The sequence below is a fragment of the Mus musculus genome, chromosome 1 (genome assembly GCF_000001635.26).
Source record: "Mus musculus strain C57BL/6J chromosome 1, GRCm38.p6 C57BL/6J".
Classification (NCBI taxonomy): domain Eukaryota; kingdom Metazoa; phylum Chordata; class Mammalia; order Rodentia; family Muridae; genus Mus; species Mus musculus.
Window position 1 is genome coordinate 71,353,112 of NC_000067.6, and position 17,898 is coordinate 71,371,009.

The window sequence follows — 17,898 nt, forward strand, 5'->3', positions numbered from 1 at the left end:
CACAAATTTGAAGGGTTCTGGCTTTATGTGAAGCACGCTCAAACTGAAGACTTTGAAACCTGGCATGAAGGGGTAGAAAGAAGCCCACAGCTCAAAGATGACTGGACACCATCTGTCAAATGCCTATTGCTCTTATGATCTAGTGCTTAAGCTCACTGGGCTTCATGATCTTCTCCTGTTAAAATGAAAGTTTTGACAAATCTGTGAAGTACTTGACGATCATTTTTGTTGATGGAAATTCCATACACCACAGTTCTATTTATTTTGCAGGTGAAGTCCTGACTCAACTCTGGGACTTGATGCAATTCTCAATATCTAGGTGTTCCTTCCTATAGAGCGTTTCAGTAAGAACTTAATTTCTACTTGTTCTGAAGAAAGAATTCTGCACAACCATACTGCCACATTCAGGCAGCCATGGGCAATCCTGGGGTCCGTTGGGGGCAATCTAAGCACTCCATTTTTATTTGAAAATGTGAAATTGAAACCTTTTAAAGAGTATCCCTTTTGCTGACTGTTCCAAAAATCTATTCGAAGCCTTACAAGAGAGAGCTGGCTTACCCAATGATGTGTGACTTCTTTCTGGAACTTGGGTGCTCCGGAGTGATAAATTGCTGTCCCTCTTCGGGTTGGACGGCTTTTTCAGAATTTCGCTAGAGAAGAAAAAGCAAGAACTCTCTGACTTTGTCCACATTAATTTCAGTTGACTAAAGCAATGTATTATGCAGAAGGTTCAGGGCTCCAAGGACTTGCAAATTTCTCACCTATTTTCTAGAATATTAAAGGATGAGGTCACTTAACCAATGTACCAATGAGCATATAAGGTTTCTTGCCTGGTAAACTTTTATTCTTTGATAATGGACTAGATGAGACTTTAAATTAGTCATTAGTATTATATTCTTGTAAAAAGAACTTACTTGAATAAAGCATTGCAGGCAAACACTGAAAATATTTATGATATTCTTTTTCTTATTCAAAGATGACAGGTCCCAAGTACAGAAGTCATGTTTTGAAAACAGAAACAAGGCCTGCTTGTTTGTCACATATTAAAAAAAAAAAGTCTACTGCATTTAATTATGGATGGCATTTTGATTCAAAGGAGACGGGTACTTACAGACAGATTCAAGGAAAAAGAAAAGAATAAACATTTAGTAAGTATATAGTATGTGCCAGGAACACAGTGGGACCGATGCCCATATAGGTGGTGCTAGGTACAAACAGATAACATTAAGTGACATTTCTAATTCCACCAAATATGTCAGTGTGGTGACAAATGCATTATGAGGCCAGCTATTCCCATGTCACATAGCCATGCTAGCTTGAAAATATTATTGAATTTTCTCAAATTTAGTAACCACCATTTTAAGAATGCACACCCTTTATTTATGACTAGTACTGAAATGCAAACATACACACACACGAGAGAGAGAGGGAGAGAGAGAGAGAAGAGGAAGAGAGAGAGAGAGCAAATAAACATATTTTCTTCCATTTTTTCAGTAGTGAGGATTGAATTTAGGACTTCATGTGCACCAGGCCAGAACTTGACCAGTGAGGCATAATGGCCAATCCCAAAATGGAAGCAATGATATTTTCTTGAAAATTAGAGACAACTAAAAACAAGCACTTAAAACAGATGCGTCTCTTCCAAAAACAGAATACCTCAATGGAAATCATTTTCAGAATTCTGGGAAGTTGGTGAATTGTATGTGGTTGTTTATGAAGTACACAATTAAGATACATAAAGATGGCAAGAAGTTCTACTTATAATTGCACTTCAGCCAGACTCCTGCTTTATAAGGCAGATCTTAGCAATTTCTAATTGGGAAGCTGTGTTCAGTGGCGGATTTTGTTTTGGTGTCTTCTTTTTATAAAAATGGTAAGAAGAGGTAACATTTGTTTCCAGTCCCCAGTGTTTTTCCAATATTCTCCTTAAAATGTACTGGTTGCTCCAAGAGTTCTGCATTCTTAATGCACACTTGAATTATTCATGGCCATGACTATATTCCCCTAAATCTTTTTACATTCCTTATGCTGACTATTTGGATGGAAAAGCCATTCAAATGAAAATAAGAACTGACCTGAACCTTCCCCTTCTCTCTCAAAAAAAGAAGTGTTAGAAAGTTGGAGAAAGTTGGGTTTGCTTCACTTTTTTCCCTTGACTTTTTTTTTCCAGTCCAGCTTGTAACTCTATAAGGAAGACCACTGAATATCAACACATTTTTAAAATAAAGAAAAAATAAAAACAACAAAAACACCCTACCATCATAAAAATTTTAAGGACCAGGGACAGGAAAAACAATCTGAGGAGACTGAAGAAGATCAAAATAGCAAAGAAGAGCCAAGGGCAGAATAACAAACAGGAGGAAAGAGGGAGAAAGAGGTGGGCAGTGGGGAACTGTGGTCTTGGGGAAGCAAGGCTACTTCTGCCACACAGAGCCAGGCTACCCAGCTTGTCTTGTCACTTAACAGCCCTGACCTGACTCCTGCCAAGATGACAGCTCCTTCTGTTCCTTGCCATCAGTGAAGTTCTGGTTCCAGACAAGGAGCTATGGAGGTTCTGGTTCTGGGACAATTCTCCCTAAACCAGAAAATACCATGCCCACCATGCCCACTTCCTTCTGTGAGGCTGGGCTGTGGCAGCACAGAGTTAGAATATTGTATGTACCTTACTGTTTGTCCTCTGGAAAAATCGCCCAATTTTATTTCACATAGATATTACAAGTTGAAATACAACTTCTGTCAAAGATCATTTTATTACCCCTCTCAGAAAACACAAAAAGGGATAAAAATGAAGCCAGCTTTCCTGAGTAGCATGCTCTGAGCTCTCTAATGGGCACGATTAGAGAGCATCAGGAGAGGAACATTGCCCTGTTACTTCACATAATTGATTCCTGCATTTTTAAATGGCGTAACTTCTGCATTTTAGGCTGTGACACCTTGGATACCAGGGAGCAAGCATCATGTTACATTCACCTCTTCATTTTAGGATCTAATGCAGCCCACCTAGCACTGGACCATTTGATCCAATGGCTGATTTAATAAAGAGACAGTCGTGCTGGGATGTGGATAACACACATTGATTGGAGTTGGGGAAACTAGAAATCTCAGTACTGTTTCTTCCTAAAGGGATCTCAGATATTGTTTCCCTCATCTGTATGTTAGGGACATGAACTAATTTGAAACAGGTAAACTAAGCATCCATGTGGGACCCCTCACCATAGGTATGTTCAAGTCTGCAGGCATGCTTGCAGAAGGTAACACCCAGCAGTGGCATTGCAGACCTAGACACATAATGGCACCCCTCCCTAGCCCTGCTCGCCATTAGCTTACCAACATGTATTAAGTTCTGTTCTGTATCATCACATGAGCAAATCAAAGGGAAAATCAAGAGTTTTGATCCGATCATGAGAGGGGGAGCTAAGCAAAAACAGATACAGAGGGCCATAAAAAATATGATGGGGCCACTAAATTGGAGCTATTATTGGTCATATTTGTAGAGCATAGTCGTTAGATTCACAACCTTAATATAAGCCCTTGTTAACTGATTTTTTTTCCTTCATTGTCCCACTATCCTACTCCCTAAGCCATGCCTACGAATGCCTTACTTGCTTCTCTCAGAGGGTATTTAACAACACAGTGTCTACAGACATAGTCATTTGTTGCTACCTCAGACAGGATACACTTGGTACTTAGTAGGCAGAGGCTAGTGATGATGCTATACCCTCCAACACACTGCACAACAATGAATTTTCTTTTCCAAGCATCCCCTGTACCAAAGCTGAAAAAGGCTGCAGGAGTCTGACAGCTGGGTGTGATCTCACATGGATAACGCATGCCCATTCACACTTACTGGACACCAACTTAGGAGGCTTAAAGTTCCTATTCAGGAGCTCTAAATAGCTGTAAACTCATTTGACATCCATCTCATATGGGATAGCTCTGGGAGTAGATGAACACATTATAGATGAACACATTATGCAAAATGTAGATGGCTTCTGAATTTGACACATAGGGCCATGTGATTCGAGAAAAATTATCCTTGGAAGTGAGCCAAGAATGTCTGACACACATTAGCAAGTAGTCCATAGCGTTATTTATCGGACCTTCATTGGTCTAAGATGTGTGTATGCATACCATAGAGTTGGTTGAGGAGCTTTCTTCTAACATGCCAGAGATGAGGGCTTTGCCTCAGTGGCATTTATGAAGATCTCTTTGGAGCAGAATTCAATAAGGAAAGATGTTTTGTATTAAAATTTCCACTCAGTTATGATGAAAACTTAAACCAGAATAGACTTGACTTCTCAGACATGTCTACCAAGAGCTACATTTGGGAAATGTCACGTTTATCTATATATGTCATCATAATAGGATTTCGGCACTTGCACCGAGTGTCAGTGTTTCCTGTGAGAGAGAACAACTACCTGGATAGGTAATGTCTGTGTGCCACAGTGAAGTCTGTCTATAAAAAGCCCTCTTACTAGGAAAGACATATGGCCCATCCTAGAAAGAAGCGTCTGACATTCTTTTTTTATCTCTAAGGGTTAGTTAAAATTTTGTAAGTTATTTTTCACTTCTCCTAGGAATCATAATCATATGTAGTGACATCTGGAAGGAAAATGTGCTGTAAGGCTGCATCTGATCCCAGTTTCGCATGCCATTCATCGTTGACTTAACAACAGATAGACTCAGGACACTATGGTGGCCATGGAGGCATCCACGCTTACTTGATACAGTTGGTCTTCCTGGGTATCCCTGAGCTGAAGCCAGTCACATAAAAATGTTAATTGCTTTAATTATCTCTCTGATTTTACTCTGACCTTCATTCTTCAAGGGTCAACCACCACTTCAGATATAATACCTGCCTGTCCCTTTCTAAACCATTCTCATTTATGTCACCCAGATATAATCAAGATTTATATAATCCTTAATATGTTGACCTATCCTACGGTTTTAATAATCATTGGAAGGCCTTTGGGTTTATATTATCTAACTAGACCAAGTATGTGTCTAAAAGTTTTTCAAGGTCCTGTGTTGAGTGGTTGAGGAAAGATGTTAGAGAAGACAAGTGTTAGGAATGTGGGGAATAGAGAGGAAGAGGCAGCACCAGTGACTTTTCAATGACAACGTGCAGTTATGCTCTACACAGACACAGAATAGATGCAGCAACACTGAGGAAATTCATGAAAATCACAGATGTCCTTCAACAGAGGAATGGATACAGAGAATGGGGTATATTTATACAATGGAGTACTACTCAGCCATTAAAAATGATGAATTCATGAAATTCTTAGGCAAATGGATAGAACTTGAAAATATCATCCTGAATGAGGTAATCCAATCACAAAAGAAAACACATGGTATGCACTCACTGATAAGTGGATATTAGCCCAAAAGCTCCAAAAAACTAAGATACAATTCACAGACCACATGAAGCTCAATAAGAAGGATGACCAAAGTGTGGGTGCTTCAGTCCTTCTTAGAAGGAGAACAAAATACTCACAGGAGCAAATATGGAGATAAAGTATAGATCAGAAACTAAAGGAAAGGCCACCCAGAGACTGTCCCACCTGGGAATTCATCCCATATACAGTTATCAAACCCAGACCCTATTGTGGATGCCAAGAAGTGCATGCTGAAAGGAGCCTGATATGGCTGTCTCCTGAGAGGTTCTGCCAGAGCCTTACAAATATAGAGGCAGATGTTAGCAACCAACCATTGGACTGAGTGTGGGTTCCCTAATACAGGAGTTAGAGAAGGGACTGAAGGACTTGAAGGGGTTAGCAACCCCACAGGAAGAACAACAATATCAACCAACCAGATCCCCCAGAACTCCAGGGACTAAGCCATCAACAAAGGAGGACACATGGCTCCCGCTGCATATGTAGCAGAGGGTGGCCTTGTCATGCATCAATGGCAGGAGAGGTCCTTGGTCCTATGAAGGCTAGATAGATGCCCCAGTGTAGGGAAATTGAGGAAGGGAGGTGGGAGTGGGTAGGTGGGTGGAGGAACACCCTCATAGAAGCAGGGGGAGGGAGGATGGGATAGGGTGTTTCTGGGAGGGGGGAAACCGGGAAAGGGGATAACATTTGAAATGTAAATAAAAGAAATATCCAATTTTTTTAAAAAGTCCTTTTCCTGTCTCTCCATGCTGATTAATCCATGCCTTCATCTATTGTTTTTTTCACTAAGTTCTAGGACTCTTTCTCTTTGGTTTATCCTAAACACATCTACTATTCTATCTAACACAGCCACACCTTCTATTCTTAGTGAAGGAGCTCTTGTTAGCACAATTTCACATGCACACACACACACACACACACACACACCGTGTGTGTGTGTGTGTGTGTGTGTGTGTGTGTGTGTGTGTTTAAAGCTTGAGCCAATGGCTTTGGCACATGCTAGGCAAGAATTGAGCTGTAGCCTCAGCACTCAAAGGCAGCCCCTGGAAGAACTCTCTTGCCATCTTCCTACCCAAATTTACTTCTACCCTAATGATACATCTAACAGCAAGATCCACAATGTTTTAAGAAAGCTGTGTGACTAGTCACCATTAATGTGTAATGTTCTGGGCATAGTGAGAGCCAAGAACAAATATTCATCACATTTGCCATATTATGTGATCGTTTGACTGTTATTTTGTCTCTCTGCTTCTTTCTCCGAGGTTCTAAATTCTTGTTGAGCATGAAATGTGCATAATTCATCTCCGAATCTGCAGCAGCTTGCATGGTCTGTAGTACGTTTTGTGGAGTCAGTCTGGCTGAAAAACTGGCCTATGTGACAGCTAAGGCATCTTTCCAGTTTGTTCTTAGAGAAATGAATTTTAACCTCTATTTTAACACCAATTCCACATAAAATGACTATAGTTTAAAATTAAAACAACATAGGAACCATACATACATCCTATTTCATCTCTACAGTCAAACTGTCCTAACCTCCTTCCTCCTTTATCTTGTTTCCAATGTTTTCCGATTCATTTCAAAGCTCAGTTATATTTGTTATATTTTCTGACACACACACACAAATTCAGGGATCTTCAAACAGGATCGAGGCATGAATTCACAAGCCTTGGTCATGGAAAAGTATGATCAAGGATAGGAGTGGAATCTGTAGAGTCAGACGAACCTCTCCCCAGATTCCCCAGCAATGCTGAATCACGTCTTCAAATAATGACCCTGTGAGCTCTGAGGGGGTGATCTCTGCCCTTCACTGACTGTGTGAGCAATGGCATGGGCCAGAGGTTCCCACTGTGTGATGTATTCTTAGACATGCATAGGGAAGAAGTACAGGGGTAATCTCTATGATGTCAGACTATCCATCGCTCTAGGGAACAAGAAAGCTGTATATATATAACCACTCCTTTGCTAGACAGATGCTGAGTTCAACATCTTTGTTGTTGTTGTCATGGCTGCATTTTCTTTCTTCCTTTCATTGTGAAGCTAATGCCTAGAGGAGTATGAACTTAATAACAGAAGTCTAGTGTCCAAATCAAAATTGCATCATAACACCAGGCCACCGGCCAGGCAGCAGTAACTGCAGCGTGATTGTATCTTTCATAAGAACATCTATTAAAGTTAGCATCTCAGACCTCTTTTGATGCCACCAAAGGTGTTTCTTTCCTCTCTCTGAGAGCAGAAGAGGGAGACTGTTTGGTGTTTTAATGAGGCTGGTGAATCTTCTTTCACCAAAGGGAAGCAATCTAGGAGTTTACCGAGTAACCAGGTGCCAGTTTCATTGCAAGACTGTATAAAGCATAAAAGTTAATAGCATGCCGGGAAATATCATTAATACCATTTTATTATTGTACATAATTTCCTAAATTAAGCTCCAGTTAGTTCAGAAAATACTGAATGTGCAGCAATATGCAATGAAGTAGATAGATAACCTGGAGGTTAGAAAATCATTTTAAATAGCAGACATTAGCGATTGCATTTGACTCTCTACCCTAGGACATAGGAACATTCCCCTTTGGGGAAAAATGTATTACATCCATGAGGCGCCTGTGACAGGTAAAAAAATGCCATAAAGAAGAAAGTCTTAATATGTCGGAATGTACGTAGATAGATAGACAGACAGACAGACAGACAGACAGACAGACAGATAGACAAAACAGGTAGATGAATAAACATTAAATATCCCAAATGTCTTCTCTAATGCTCAGGTTGCAAAACACCCATTTCAAGCAACCATCCTCACATGGCTTCCTTTTTATCAATGAAGATAGCATTCTTCCTTAAATGTGGAGAAGGTATTGCTTAGGTATTTTCTTAAGCCTTTTCAAGGAACAGAGGATTTTGTCTTCTCTATCTCTGAGTCATTGGGAATGGTGTCTGGCCTGCAGATGTATCAGCATGATTTGTTGAAAAGCAACAAAACGCATGAGAATTACCAACCCAAAGGCAACAATTGTACCTTCCGCGTTGTTTCTCATGATAATTCTTGACATGTTTACAATTTATGCTTAAAAGGTTGCAGTCTATCTTTCTGAAATTGTCAGTCATTTTATAGGATGATGGCCCAAACGATGCTGATACAATTCAAGGAGAAGCTGTGCTACATGCTAAGGAATTTAGCATTCAAGTTTGAGAGCCATCTATCTCTAGTCCTTTATTCAGTGACCCTTTTTTTTTTTTTTAAGATCTGTAACTGTTATCTCCCAGTTGATTTAAATTACAATATTGTTTGCAGTTCTATTGACAAGGAGACTCCTAGGCATCTCTTTAAGATTAGATTTCCAGGGAGAAAAGCTGAGGTTGTAAATGATGAGGCTGTAATTGGTCTCTGTTGTCTATCTTCATTCTTTAGCTGTTTCTCACATCATAGAACAGAACGTGAATTAACCCCATTTAAAGGTTTTTGTTTAATCGCTGTATTTTAGGGGTCAAGGTTCTCTGTGTAGCCCTGGCTGTTGTAGAAATAGAACTAGCTTTGACTGGCCTTGAACTTAGAGATCTACCTGCCTCTGCTTCCTGACTACTGGGTCTAAAGGCGTGCACCACCACCACCTCCTGGCTGATTACTGTACTTTCAACGTTATCACTTTGCATTTTGAGACCTTCAGCTTTCTTATTTGCACTTCCTAGTTTTCATTATAACTTGAAGGACCACATATAGTAATAATATAAATGCATCATTATTCCTGGAGATGAGTCCCGACTCTTTATATCTGTGACTGAGTCGTAGGACAATGTGTAGAAAGGTACAGAGAATCTTTGAGGGAAACAAAATAGAACCTCAGCCATTCATCTTAAGACAGAAAATCTGAGGGCCTTACCGACTCAGAATAAATAGAATGTGCTAACCTTTCCTAATGCTGGGACTTCGGTGTACACTCACTCCGCTCTTTCACAGCCCCAGCCACTCACACAGGAAATAAACGTCCACATAGATGGATGGGTAGACTGGTTGTTAACCAAGGAAAGACAGTTGATCTCTCAGAAAATCCCAGCGTATCTAAAAAGCCCCGCCCCCATCTCCCCACCCCCTCCACCTTACCTTTCTTTAAATAGCGGTCCATCAATCCCCTTCCTGCGGAGCAGATCTCGTGGTCCATAGGGCGTGTCTTTACATTTAGAGTCTGTGTCACAGAGCAGGGTTTGTAGGAATGGGAAGAATCCAGCACTGGGAAGGTTTCGAGGTGCGAGGTAACCTGAAATTAAAAAATGAAGATGACGTCACTGTGACAGCCGTTCCTGGGGAGGGAGAGAAGAATAGTAACAGCTGCATTTGGTAAAATTTCATTTTGAGTAAGACTGTCTGGGACCTTAAAATTAGTCCCACCTGGGCAGATAACGCTGGCCTAGAGACTTTTCTCTTTACCTTGATTTTTCTAGACTTCCTAAAATGAATCAAAGGACTTAAAAATGCTTCTTGCCCCATGGGCTCCTCTACCTAGGGTTCATTCTAAAGAAACACTGTAAAAAATTTTTTTGCCTTATTTTTGACTCTGTGTGTGTGTGTGTGTGTGTGTGTGTGTGATGAAGGGTGCACGTATGAATGCAGGTACCTGCAGCAAAAGAGGGCATTAGGAGCTGGACTTGGGGCAGTTTTGATCCACCCAGTGTGGGTGCTGGGAACACAATACAGGCCCGGAAAAGAACAGCAAGTGTTTTTAGCCACTGAGTTGCTCCAGTCCCTCTAAAGTAATGCTGAAAAGTAGTTTTAAGAACACTTGTTAAGAGTGGTTTAAAAATAAATCTATATATCCATGTGATAGGAGATTATGTAACCATTAAGCCTGCCAATTCACATAGGGAACATTTATAAAGTTTGCCAAAGGGAACAGATTTTAAAAAACAAAAACAAACAAACAAAGATATACTTAAAGTAGTATAAACAGAATATTCCAAATCCTTTAAAATACATAATCATATTTGTATTAAAAACCTGAAAGATCAGACCAAAAAAAAGTTTATGGCCTTTTAAATTTGGGTAATACATTTCATGTGAATTTTCTTTCTTCTTTCTGGCTGTATATTAGCTTTCCCCACAATATCTAAGTCTGATTTTGTAATCAAATGAATATAACCAACTTTGCAAAGGCTAAGAAATATTTTAGACTCCTTACACTTTGGCATTTTAATTATTATAAAAAATGTTCTTTTGCTCCTTGTTTTAAAACTCAATAGTAAAAATATCAGCAGAGTTAACAGACAACTTACAGGTGGGAGAAAAGCTTTTGTCAACTACACCTCAGGTAGGGGCTTAATATATTGGAGACATATAGTATTGCAAGAATTAAACACCAAAGCCATAAAACTGCCAATCAACAAATGACTAATGAAATGAAAAGATAACTCTTTAAAAAGCCCACTAATGGCTGGCAAACATTCAAATAAATATATGTATTCAATATTATATATTTAATATTCCATATCCTTTAATGATCAAGGAATGCAGATTGAAACTCCTTTGTGACCATCTGTTACCCAAGTCAGAATGGCTGCTGTCAAGAAAACAAATGCTATCAAGTGCTAGAGAGTAAGTGGAAAAGAATAGCCCATCCACTGCTGGTGGACTACTCTGAACACTATGGCCATCAGTAGAATCACCCAGCTATAGTGCTCTTGGGCATGTACTCAAAGGACTGCATCATCCTACCACAGAGACACTTGTGCATGTGTGTGTGTGTGTATATATATATATATATATATATATATATATATATATATACTCACACGCACGCGCACACCCACACACACATATCACCCACACACACATATATACGTGTGTGTGTATATATATATATATATATATATATATATATATATACACGTATATATGGGGTTATAAGAACAGGTACATACCATGGAACTAGACAGAGACCATGAGAGTGAATCAAGTTTGTTGAGAAGGAGGGGCAAAAGGCACAGGCAACCTGAAAGTAAAAGTGAAGGTGGGGAGGCAGGGGACGAGGGGGCAGGGCACAGAAATAATAGAAACAAATTTCATTTGAAAAAAGTGTCAAACTGAAACCTAACTCTGTAAAATAATAAAAATAACAGTAAGTGGCATGAATGAATACGCAAATCCCCCCCCCCCATTACTCATGCACCTCAATGGTGAAGGGCTGACTTTAACGATAGCTTTATGAAAAGTGCTGGCTGGCAAGGCAGTTGGCCAGCTGTAGAATATGAGGCTTTTTTCACACTTAGGCTTGATATTAAAACACTAAATGAGTCCTGTGGGAAAAGATGGGAGACGATGAACTTCAAAAAGACAGATGTTATAACTCTAAGGGAAATTCCAAACTGGAGGCTCAAAACAAAACCTTAATTTCCTCATGAATCTGGTATAAAAGAGAGTCAGCGCAAGTCTAGTTTCATTTTAAAGAGAAAGAGACAAACTTAGCTGTGGATTCACCATGACCATGCATTAACACAAGAGCAGAGAAGGAGATGTGAAGAAATGTGATCTAAATTACCTAAAGACAGGCCAGTGGAAAGAAAGAACTGGAAACAAAGGAAGTGGGCATAGAATATTACCCAGAAGAAAAGCAAGAGGGTACAGAAAAAGGTTTTCGGAAAAATGGTGTTGTTGACCTTGACGATGAAGAGGGCAGCTACTAGTGCAGGGGTGAGCTGCATATAGATGTCGGCAAAGGCCACAGAGCCAATTCTCGCACAGAAAGTCTGAGAGACATGAAGTCTGCTCACACCTTGAACTTGAGCACACTGAGATTCAGTTCTGAGACTTCTGATCTCCAGACATACAAAGTAATGCAGTCTTATTGTTTTTAGACAACTGACTTCGTAATGATTTACTATAGCCCACAGAAAGAAATAATGCAGAAACAATCACCAGTATTCTTCAAAATGAATTCGGGTAATTTCAAAATCTTGGAAACGCAGAAGAGATTCAAGAGAACTTAGGCCCATCTAATTACCCACTAGGACCATGTAAGCTGGCCCAGTTGGAGACACAAGAAAGATTTCTTCTGCTAAACCTAAGTGCAAACTAAAGGGGACCAACCATTTCCGTGTGTGTCTTCCATGGGAGACTAGCTATAAGAGATCAGTCAAGTAGACTCTTATCCTTTCATCCCCTCTATAGCAAACTTCTGCCTCAGTGAATGTCACACAAGACCAGCACATGTCTATAGTACAAGTTCACTATGAATGGTCATCTGCCAGCTACACATAGATGCCAGCTATAGCTGCTCATCTAAACTATAATCCTGCCAATGAGATTATCCCCACTCTATCTCAAGCATACATAGACACTGATTTGAAAGGAGAGTTAGGGACTGGAGAGATGGCTCAGTGATTAAGAGCATTGGCTGTTCTTCCGGAGGACCTGGGAGCAACTACTAGTGCCCACTTGTGAGACAACTCAGAAGTGTATGTAACTCTAGGTCCTGGGGATCCACTGCCTTGTTTTAGCATCTGTAGGCACTGCACACTTGTGGTACATAGACACATACATGTATGCAAATGTCTATATGCATAAAATAGATTTCATTTTACAAAAGAAACAGAGAAAAGAAGTAAAGGAAGGGTTGTAGAAATACAACCAGAAGGTTACATTGCTCTGCACCACTTCGTATTCCTGGGAGTGGGGCTGGGCTCTAAAAGACAGAAGTACACAAAAGGCCATGCATGCTACAGCCTGAAGAGAGGCAAAGAAGGAAAGATGCCATGGGAAGAAGGGAGCTTTGCATCCAACTTTACCTCCTCTGGAGCTCATTTTAACTTGTGAATTACTTGAGAAGAATTGGAAACAATATAAACTCACAATAGTCATCAATGTCATAAAAAGAAAAAAAAAAAAAGGAAGCTTCCAGAGTATCAAAGGGAGAGGTGACAACATTGTGCCTAGATTTTTGATAAGTGATATTTAAGCTGTCATAATGGAACCATGCAATAAGTAATAGGCTTCCTTTTGCCCAAGAACCTCACAGGTGTGTTCTGCCTGGAGTCCACACTTGACCTTGCTCTTTGAACTAAGGTCTGTGCACTCACCACAGTGAGGGGGCTGCTGCAGGAGCATGCCTGTGTCCTGTGTCCTCTGTGAGTCGTGCACCATGCATTTTGCCACTCATCCTAGGTTCACCACCATGACTTTGTTCCTCTTACACATTTCACCAAGCATGGGAATTCCCTAAAGCTAACAAATGAGAATCAAGTAGATTTAAAATCCTGTTGCTTCCTTGTGAAAGGAAAATGGATTTTTCTGTCTTCTACCCATCTCAGTTATCTGCTCAAGGAAGTATCTACTCAGAGAAACTTGCCACTAAACAGCCACAAGCTCTAAGGAGTGACTAATTTTAGCTTGAACTTATTTTACTCTAAAGGTGTCTCTGTGGTGTTCAGATTCTAAAATAAAGTTTTCCCTTTATATCCCTAAATGCTAGAGTAAAGGGGTAAAAAGAAATAGCTCCCTCTCTTTCACAAAACTTTTAAGATGCTTACATAGTGTATCCTAATAATTGAACGACCGTGTTCTAGACCAAAGCTCAGGTTTAAGGAACAAATGGGAGAATGCCATGACTGTAAACCAAACCACAACAAAGCTTGCAAGTAAAATCAGATCTCAGGGGCTCAGGATGTCAGGTAGGATACGATCCTTGGTATCATGATACCCAAAGTTTCCACACTCAGGAAAACACCCATACCTATCACGGGGAGAATAGCTACTGGAGGTCAAATTTGTCCCTAACCCAGTTTGGAAGAGGAGAAAGAAGGGTAGTAATGAAAATTCCAAGTCACCAGTTTCCCAGTATACAGGCAAAGATAGCAAGTGACCAACCATGGGCGGGAGATGTTATTCCTTTAGAATGGAGAAAGTCTGCGTTACTGACATGGCCCCCACTGTAACATCGACACATTTTAGTTGTCTTCGGGAGCAGAATTGAAGCCAACCATAGGACAGCTTTAGAAATGAGTCTAACCTGAATCAAATTCAATAAAACTAAACTCACAAAAGGACTCAGATCTAAGAGTTTTGAACAGCACATACTTTGTATACTGATGCCAGTCCATATATCCATGCTCACTGACAGGAAAGAGCAAATTTTCCTGTCCCACTACACAAAAAGCCTTATTCAGAGTGTGATCCGTGAGATATATGATGTGAAGATTAAAGAAACGTGTGGACCATAGCCTTGGCAGCATCACCTGGGACCAAGTTAGAAATGAAGTTTCAGAGACTGAGACACCTGCTGTGCATGCATAAGATACCCAGAGTTCAGTTCACCCCATGGAATGGAGAGACACTAGTTATTTCAGCTCCCAACTTAGGGATTATTGAAAACTCTGGGGGAGTGGGGGAAGGGCTCAGCAATCTGTGCTTAGCACCACTTTATGTATTCCTGGCACATACTCTACAGAAGATTAGATGGCAGACCTTTACATAAGAGTCAGATAGGAAACATCTTTGCTTGGTAGACTGTACCAACAGCATCACAGTTACTTAACTTGGCAACTTTTATTTTGAAAGAAGCCACAGACAATTATGAACTTCCTTGTGTTCCAGCAAAACTTCACTTACAAAGGCAGGCAGTTGTCTGGATGTGGCCTGTGAATTGTAGTTTGCTGTGCTCCGGGAGGGTGAGCCTTCCTAATCTCTCTCTCTCTCTCTCTCTCTCTCTCTCTCTCTCTCTCTCTCTCTCTCTCTCTCTCTCTCTCTCTCTCTCCCTCTCTCTCTCTCCCTCTCTCTCTCATTTGCTCTCTCTCTCTCATTTGCTCTTTCTTGTCTTCTCCTTCTTCCATCACTGTCTCTAATTTCCTTCAGATTGCCCCCCATGTCCTAATCTTTGCTTTCTGCAAGCCTACTTCCTCCATCTCTCTCCCCATCTTCTGCTTCATCATTGTTTTGCTCACCATGCAACTGAGAGTGCAGCAGTGTTCCCCCAGCATCCTCCCTTTCTACCTCACCTTTACTTTTGTAGAACTGCTGTCCACTTCCACAGTAAATTCACAAGTATGTTGCTCTCTGGTACAGTCTAGACAATGACTCCTTCCTACTTGTTATGCTGTTCAAAACATATCATCAGTCTTTATTATAATGAATCTTTCTTGATTTAATTCTGTTTGGCCAGGAAGCATTTGGGAAGCTGGCTTGGTGACATTTATAGACATTCTAGTAGTGGCAGAATTCACAAATTCCCACTGTGTTTCTTTGTGTCTGTCTCAAAACAGGTCAAAACCCCAACCTACTTGGTAGTTTTATACTTGCAGGTGAAAAGAAATTAATCTTTATTTCAATGAAGACAGGAATTAAGTCTTAGAAAATTTGGACTAGAAACTAGTGAGTCGTTTATTAAGTGTTACATTTTTCTTAAGTTTTCAGACAGAAAGTTCTATTGTCAGAATAATAGAAGGCCCTCTAATCACACCCATGATGGCTCTTTTTGTTAAATAACTTTAAAACATGAGTAAATAGATCCAAAAGCATCATCTAGAAGCAACTAAATACTCAATACAATTAAATATAAAACTCAATATAAAATAATACACGCATGGAAACGGGTCTTGGAAGTATATTTGTAATAATTTATTAAGGTTAAAAGTGAAGTAGTTTTTACTCTGGTAGTTTTAGAACAACTTTTGTTCTTAATTACATCTCTAAAGACATAATTCAAGCTGTGAAGGGATATGAAGCTGCCCTTTCAAATCATTTCATAGACATTGTCAAAGAGGCCCAGAGAGCTGCCCCTGTTTCTCTCCAGAGGAATCCCCACCAGGTTGTATGTGACAGGCAAGTCTGCTACTCTGCCACCCTCCAATGGGTAGAGACAAATGTATCTCCTTATTTTTCACCCTCTGCGGCAGGGCATCAGCACCCATGAGGCCCAATGTGACAAATTAGGGCAAAATCTAATAGGACTTTAAAATTTTTTATAGAGAGAATCGGTAACAGTACATTTTTAAAAGCTACTAAGGAGGAGCAGACCCAAGATAGAATTATTTGGGGTGGGGGGAATGAACCTCAACTAAGAAATTGCCTCGGTCAGATTGGCTTATGGGTTTTGTTTTGTTTTTCAATTAATGAATGTTGTAGGAGGGCCCAGTTCACTGTGGGTGGTGTCACTCTTGGGCAGGCTGTCCTGGGTAAGACAAGAAAGCAGATCAAAAAATCTGTGAGGAGTAAGCCAGTAGGCAGCATTCCTCCATGGCTTCTGCTCCAGTTCCTGCCCTGTTTGAGTTCCTGTTTTGGGGTGAACAGTTTTCAGGGTACATAGGCCCTGTGAACCCTTTCCTCCTCAAGATGGCTCTATCCACAGCCATTACCACAGCAACCAAAAGCTAACTAAGATGGCATCCTAACTTTAAAAGAAAATGAACATCTATCATTTCTCATGAGCCTTACGACAATACTAAAGGACAGACTGGGCAGGTCTGACATCCACTTGGCAGCTGAAGCAAGGTTAAGTTCAGATGAACAACAACATGTCAAAATGAAACCATAGGTGACAAAAACACTTTGTTCAGCTATGTTTTTGTATCTTGGAGTGGTGGGAATTTGAAAAACGGGTGTATTCTGGGGTTTGCTCTTGACTTCTTTAAATCATGAGGGGAGGGAAAAGGGTTAATTAACCTCTCTTAACCTATTTCCACATCTATAAAATTGAGGCTAATGGGCCTCACAGGGCTCAAGGAAGATTAATTAGATGAAGCTTATGATAGACATTATGAGCGTTGAGCAGGCAGGCCTACAGAAACATAGGTTGCTTTGCTCATTTGGCTGCTATTACAACACCTTTTTTTTTTTTTTTTAACCACTCAGTGGCTGTGGTTTTGCTGCTCAATCCAGTCTTCCATCTTTGTGCCCTGAGCCAATGAATGGTTAGAGATATTGCATGATGTTTCCTTCTACCTAGTAATTCATAATATATACTTGTATCAACTGGAGCAGTGTTCCAATTACTGCCTGCTCAGTGGGTGTGGTACAATGACACACTCTGTCTAATTCTCTCTGGGGCAAGTCTTGCTCCATAGGAGAGATGGTTTTCTGAGTTCAAGTTCATTGGCAAGATGTATAGGACAGCTGCCTGTGAGAGCTCATGTATGATGTCTGATCCTTAAAGCAATGAGCAATGAGGTCCTGTGTTCATCTGGTTGGCATCTGAGGAATATTGCACAGTGGAAGAGGATCTGTCTAAAATGTGTAAGATCCAGGTTTAATCTTTAGCATGCTGAAAGCAAAGCAAAAGTTCAGTTGGCATCTGCCTAGCTCAGCAACTACAGTCACCAGGAATGAGAACAGACCCTGGGCCATTTGGGCTGGTGCTCACACTGTTAAACACACACCTACATCCCTCAGACAGATTCTGAAAGGTGCAAAATAACTGCCCCAGTAGAGATAATTTTGGAACTGGATGCAAACAAAGCCCAATAGGAAAAGACTTCTGCCTCTTTATGATTTGTGGCTTACTCTTCATCAGATTTCAATGGAAAACTATTT

At 40.3% G+C, this 17,898-nt stretch overlaps 1 protein-coding gene across 1 annotated transcript in view; it reads right to left on the bottom strand.

Annotated features, from left to right (window-relative positions):
- Positions 1–17,898, bottom strand: part of Abca12 (ATP-binding cassette, sub-family A (ABC1), member 12) — a 171,821-nt gene that overhangs the window by 110,022 nt on the left and 43,901 nt on the right. Inside the window, exons 3-4 of the mRNA NM_175210.3 lie at positions 9,490–9,643; positions 559–650 (exon numbers count right to left, since the gene is read on the bottom strand). Coding sequence (NP_780419.2) covers positions 559–650; positions 9,490–9,643 — 246 coding nt within the window. The remainder of the gene's footprint in view (positions 1–558; positions 651–9,489; positions 9,644–17,898) is intronic.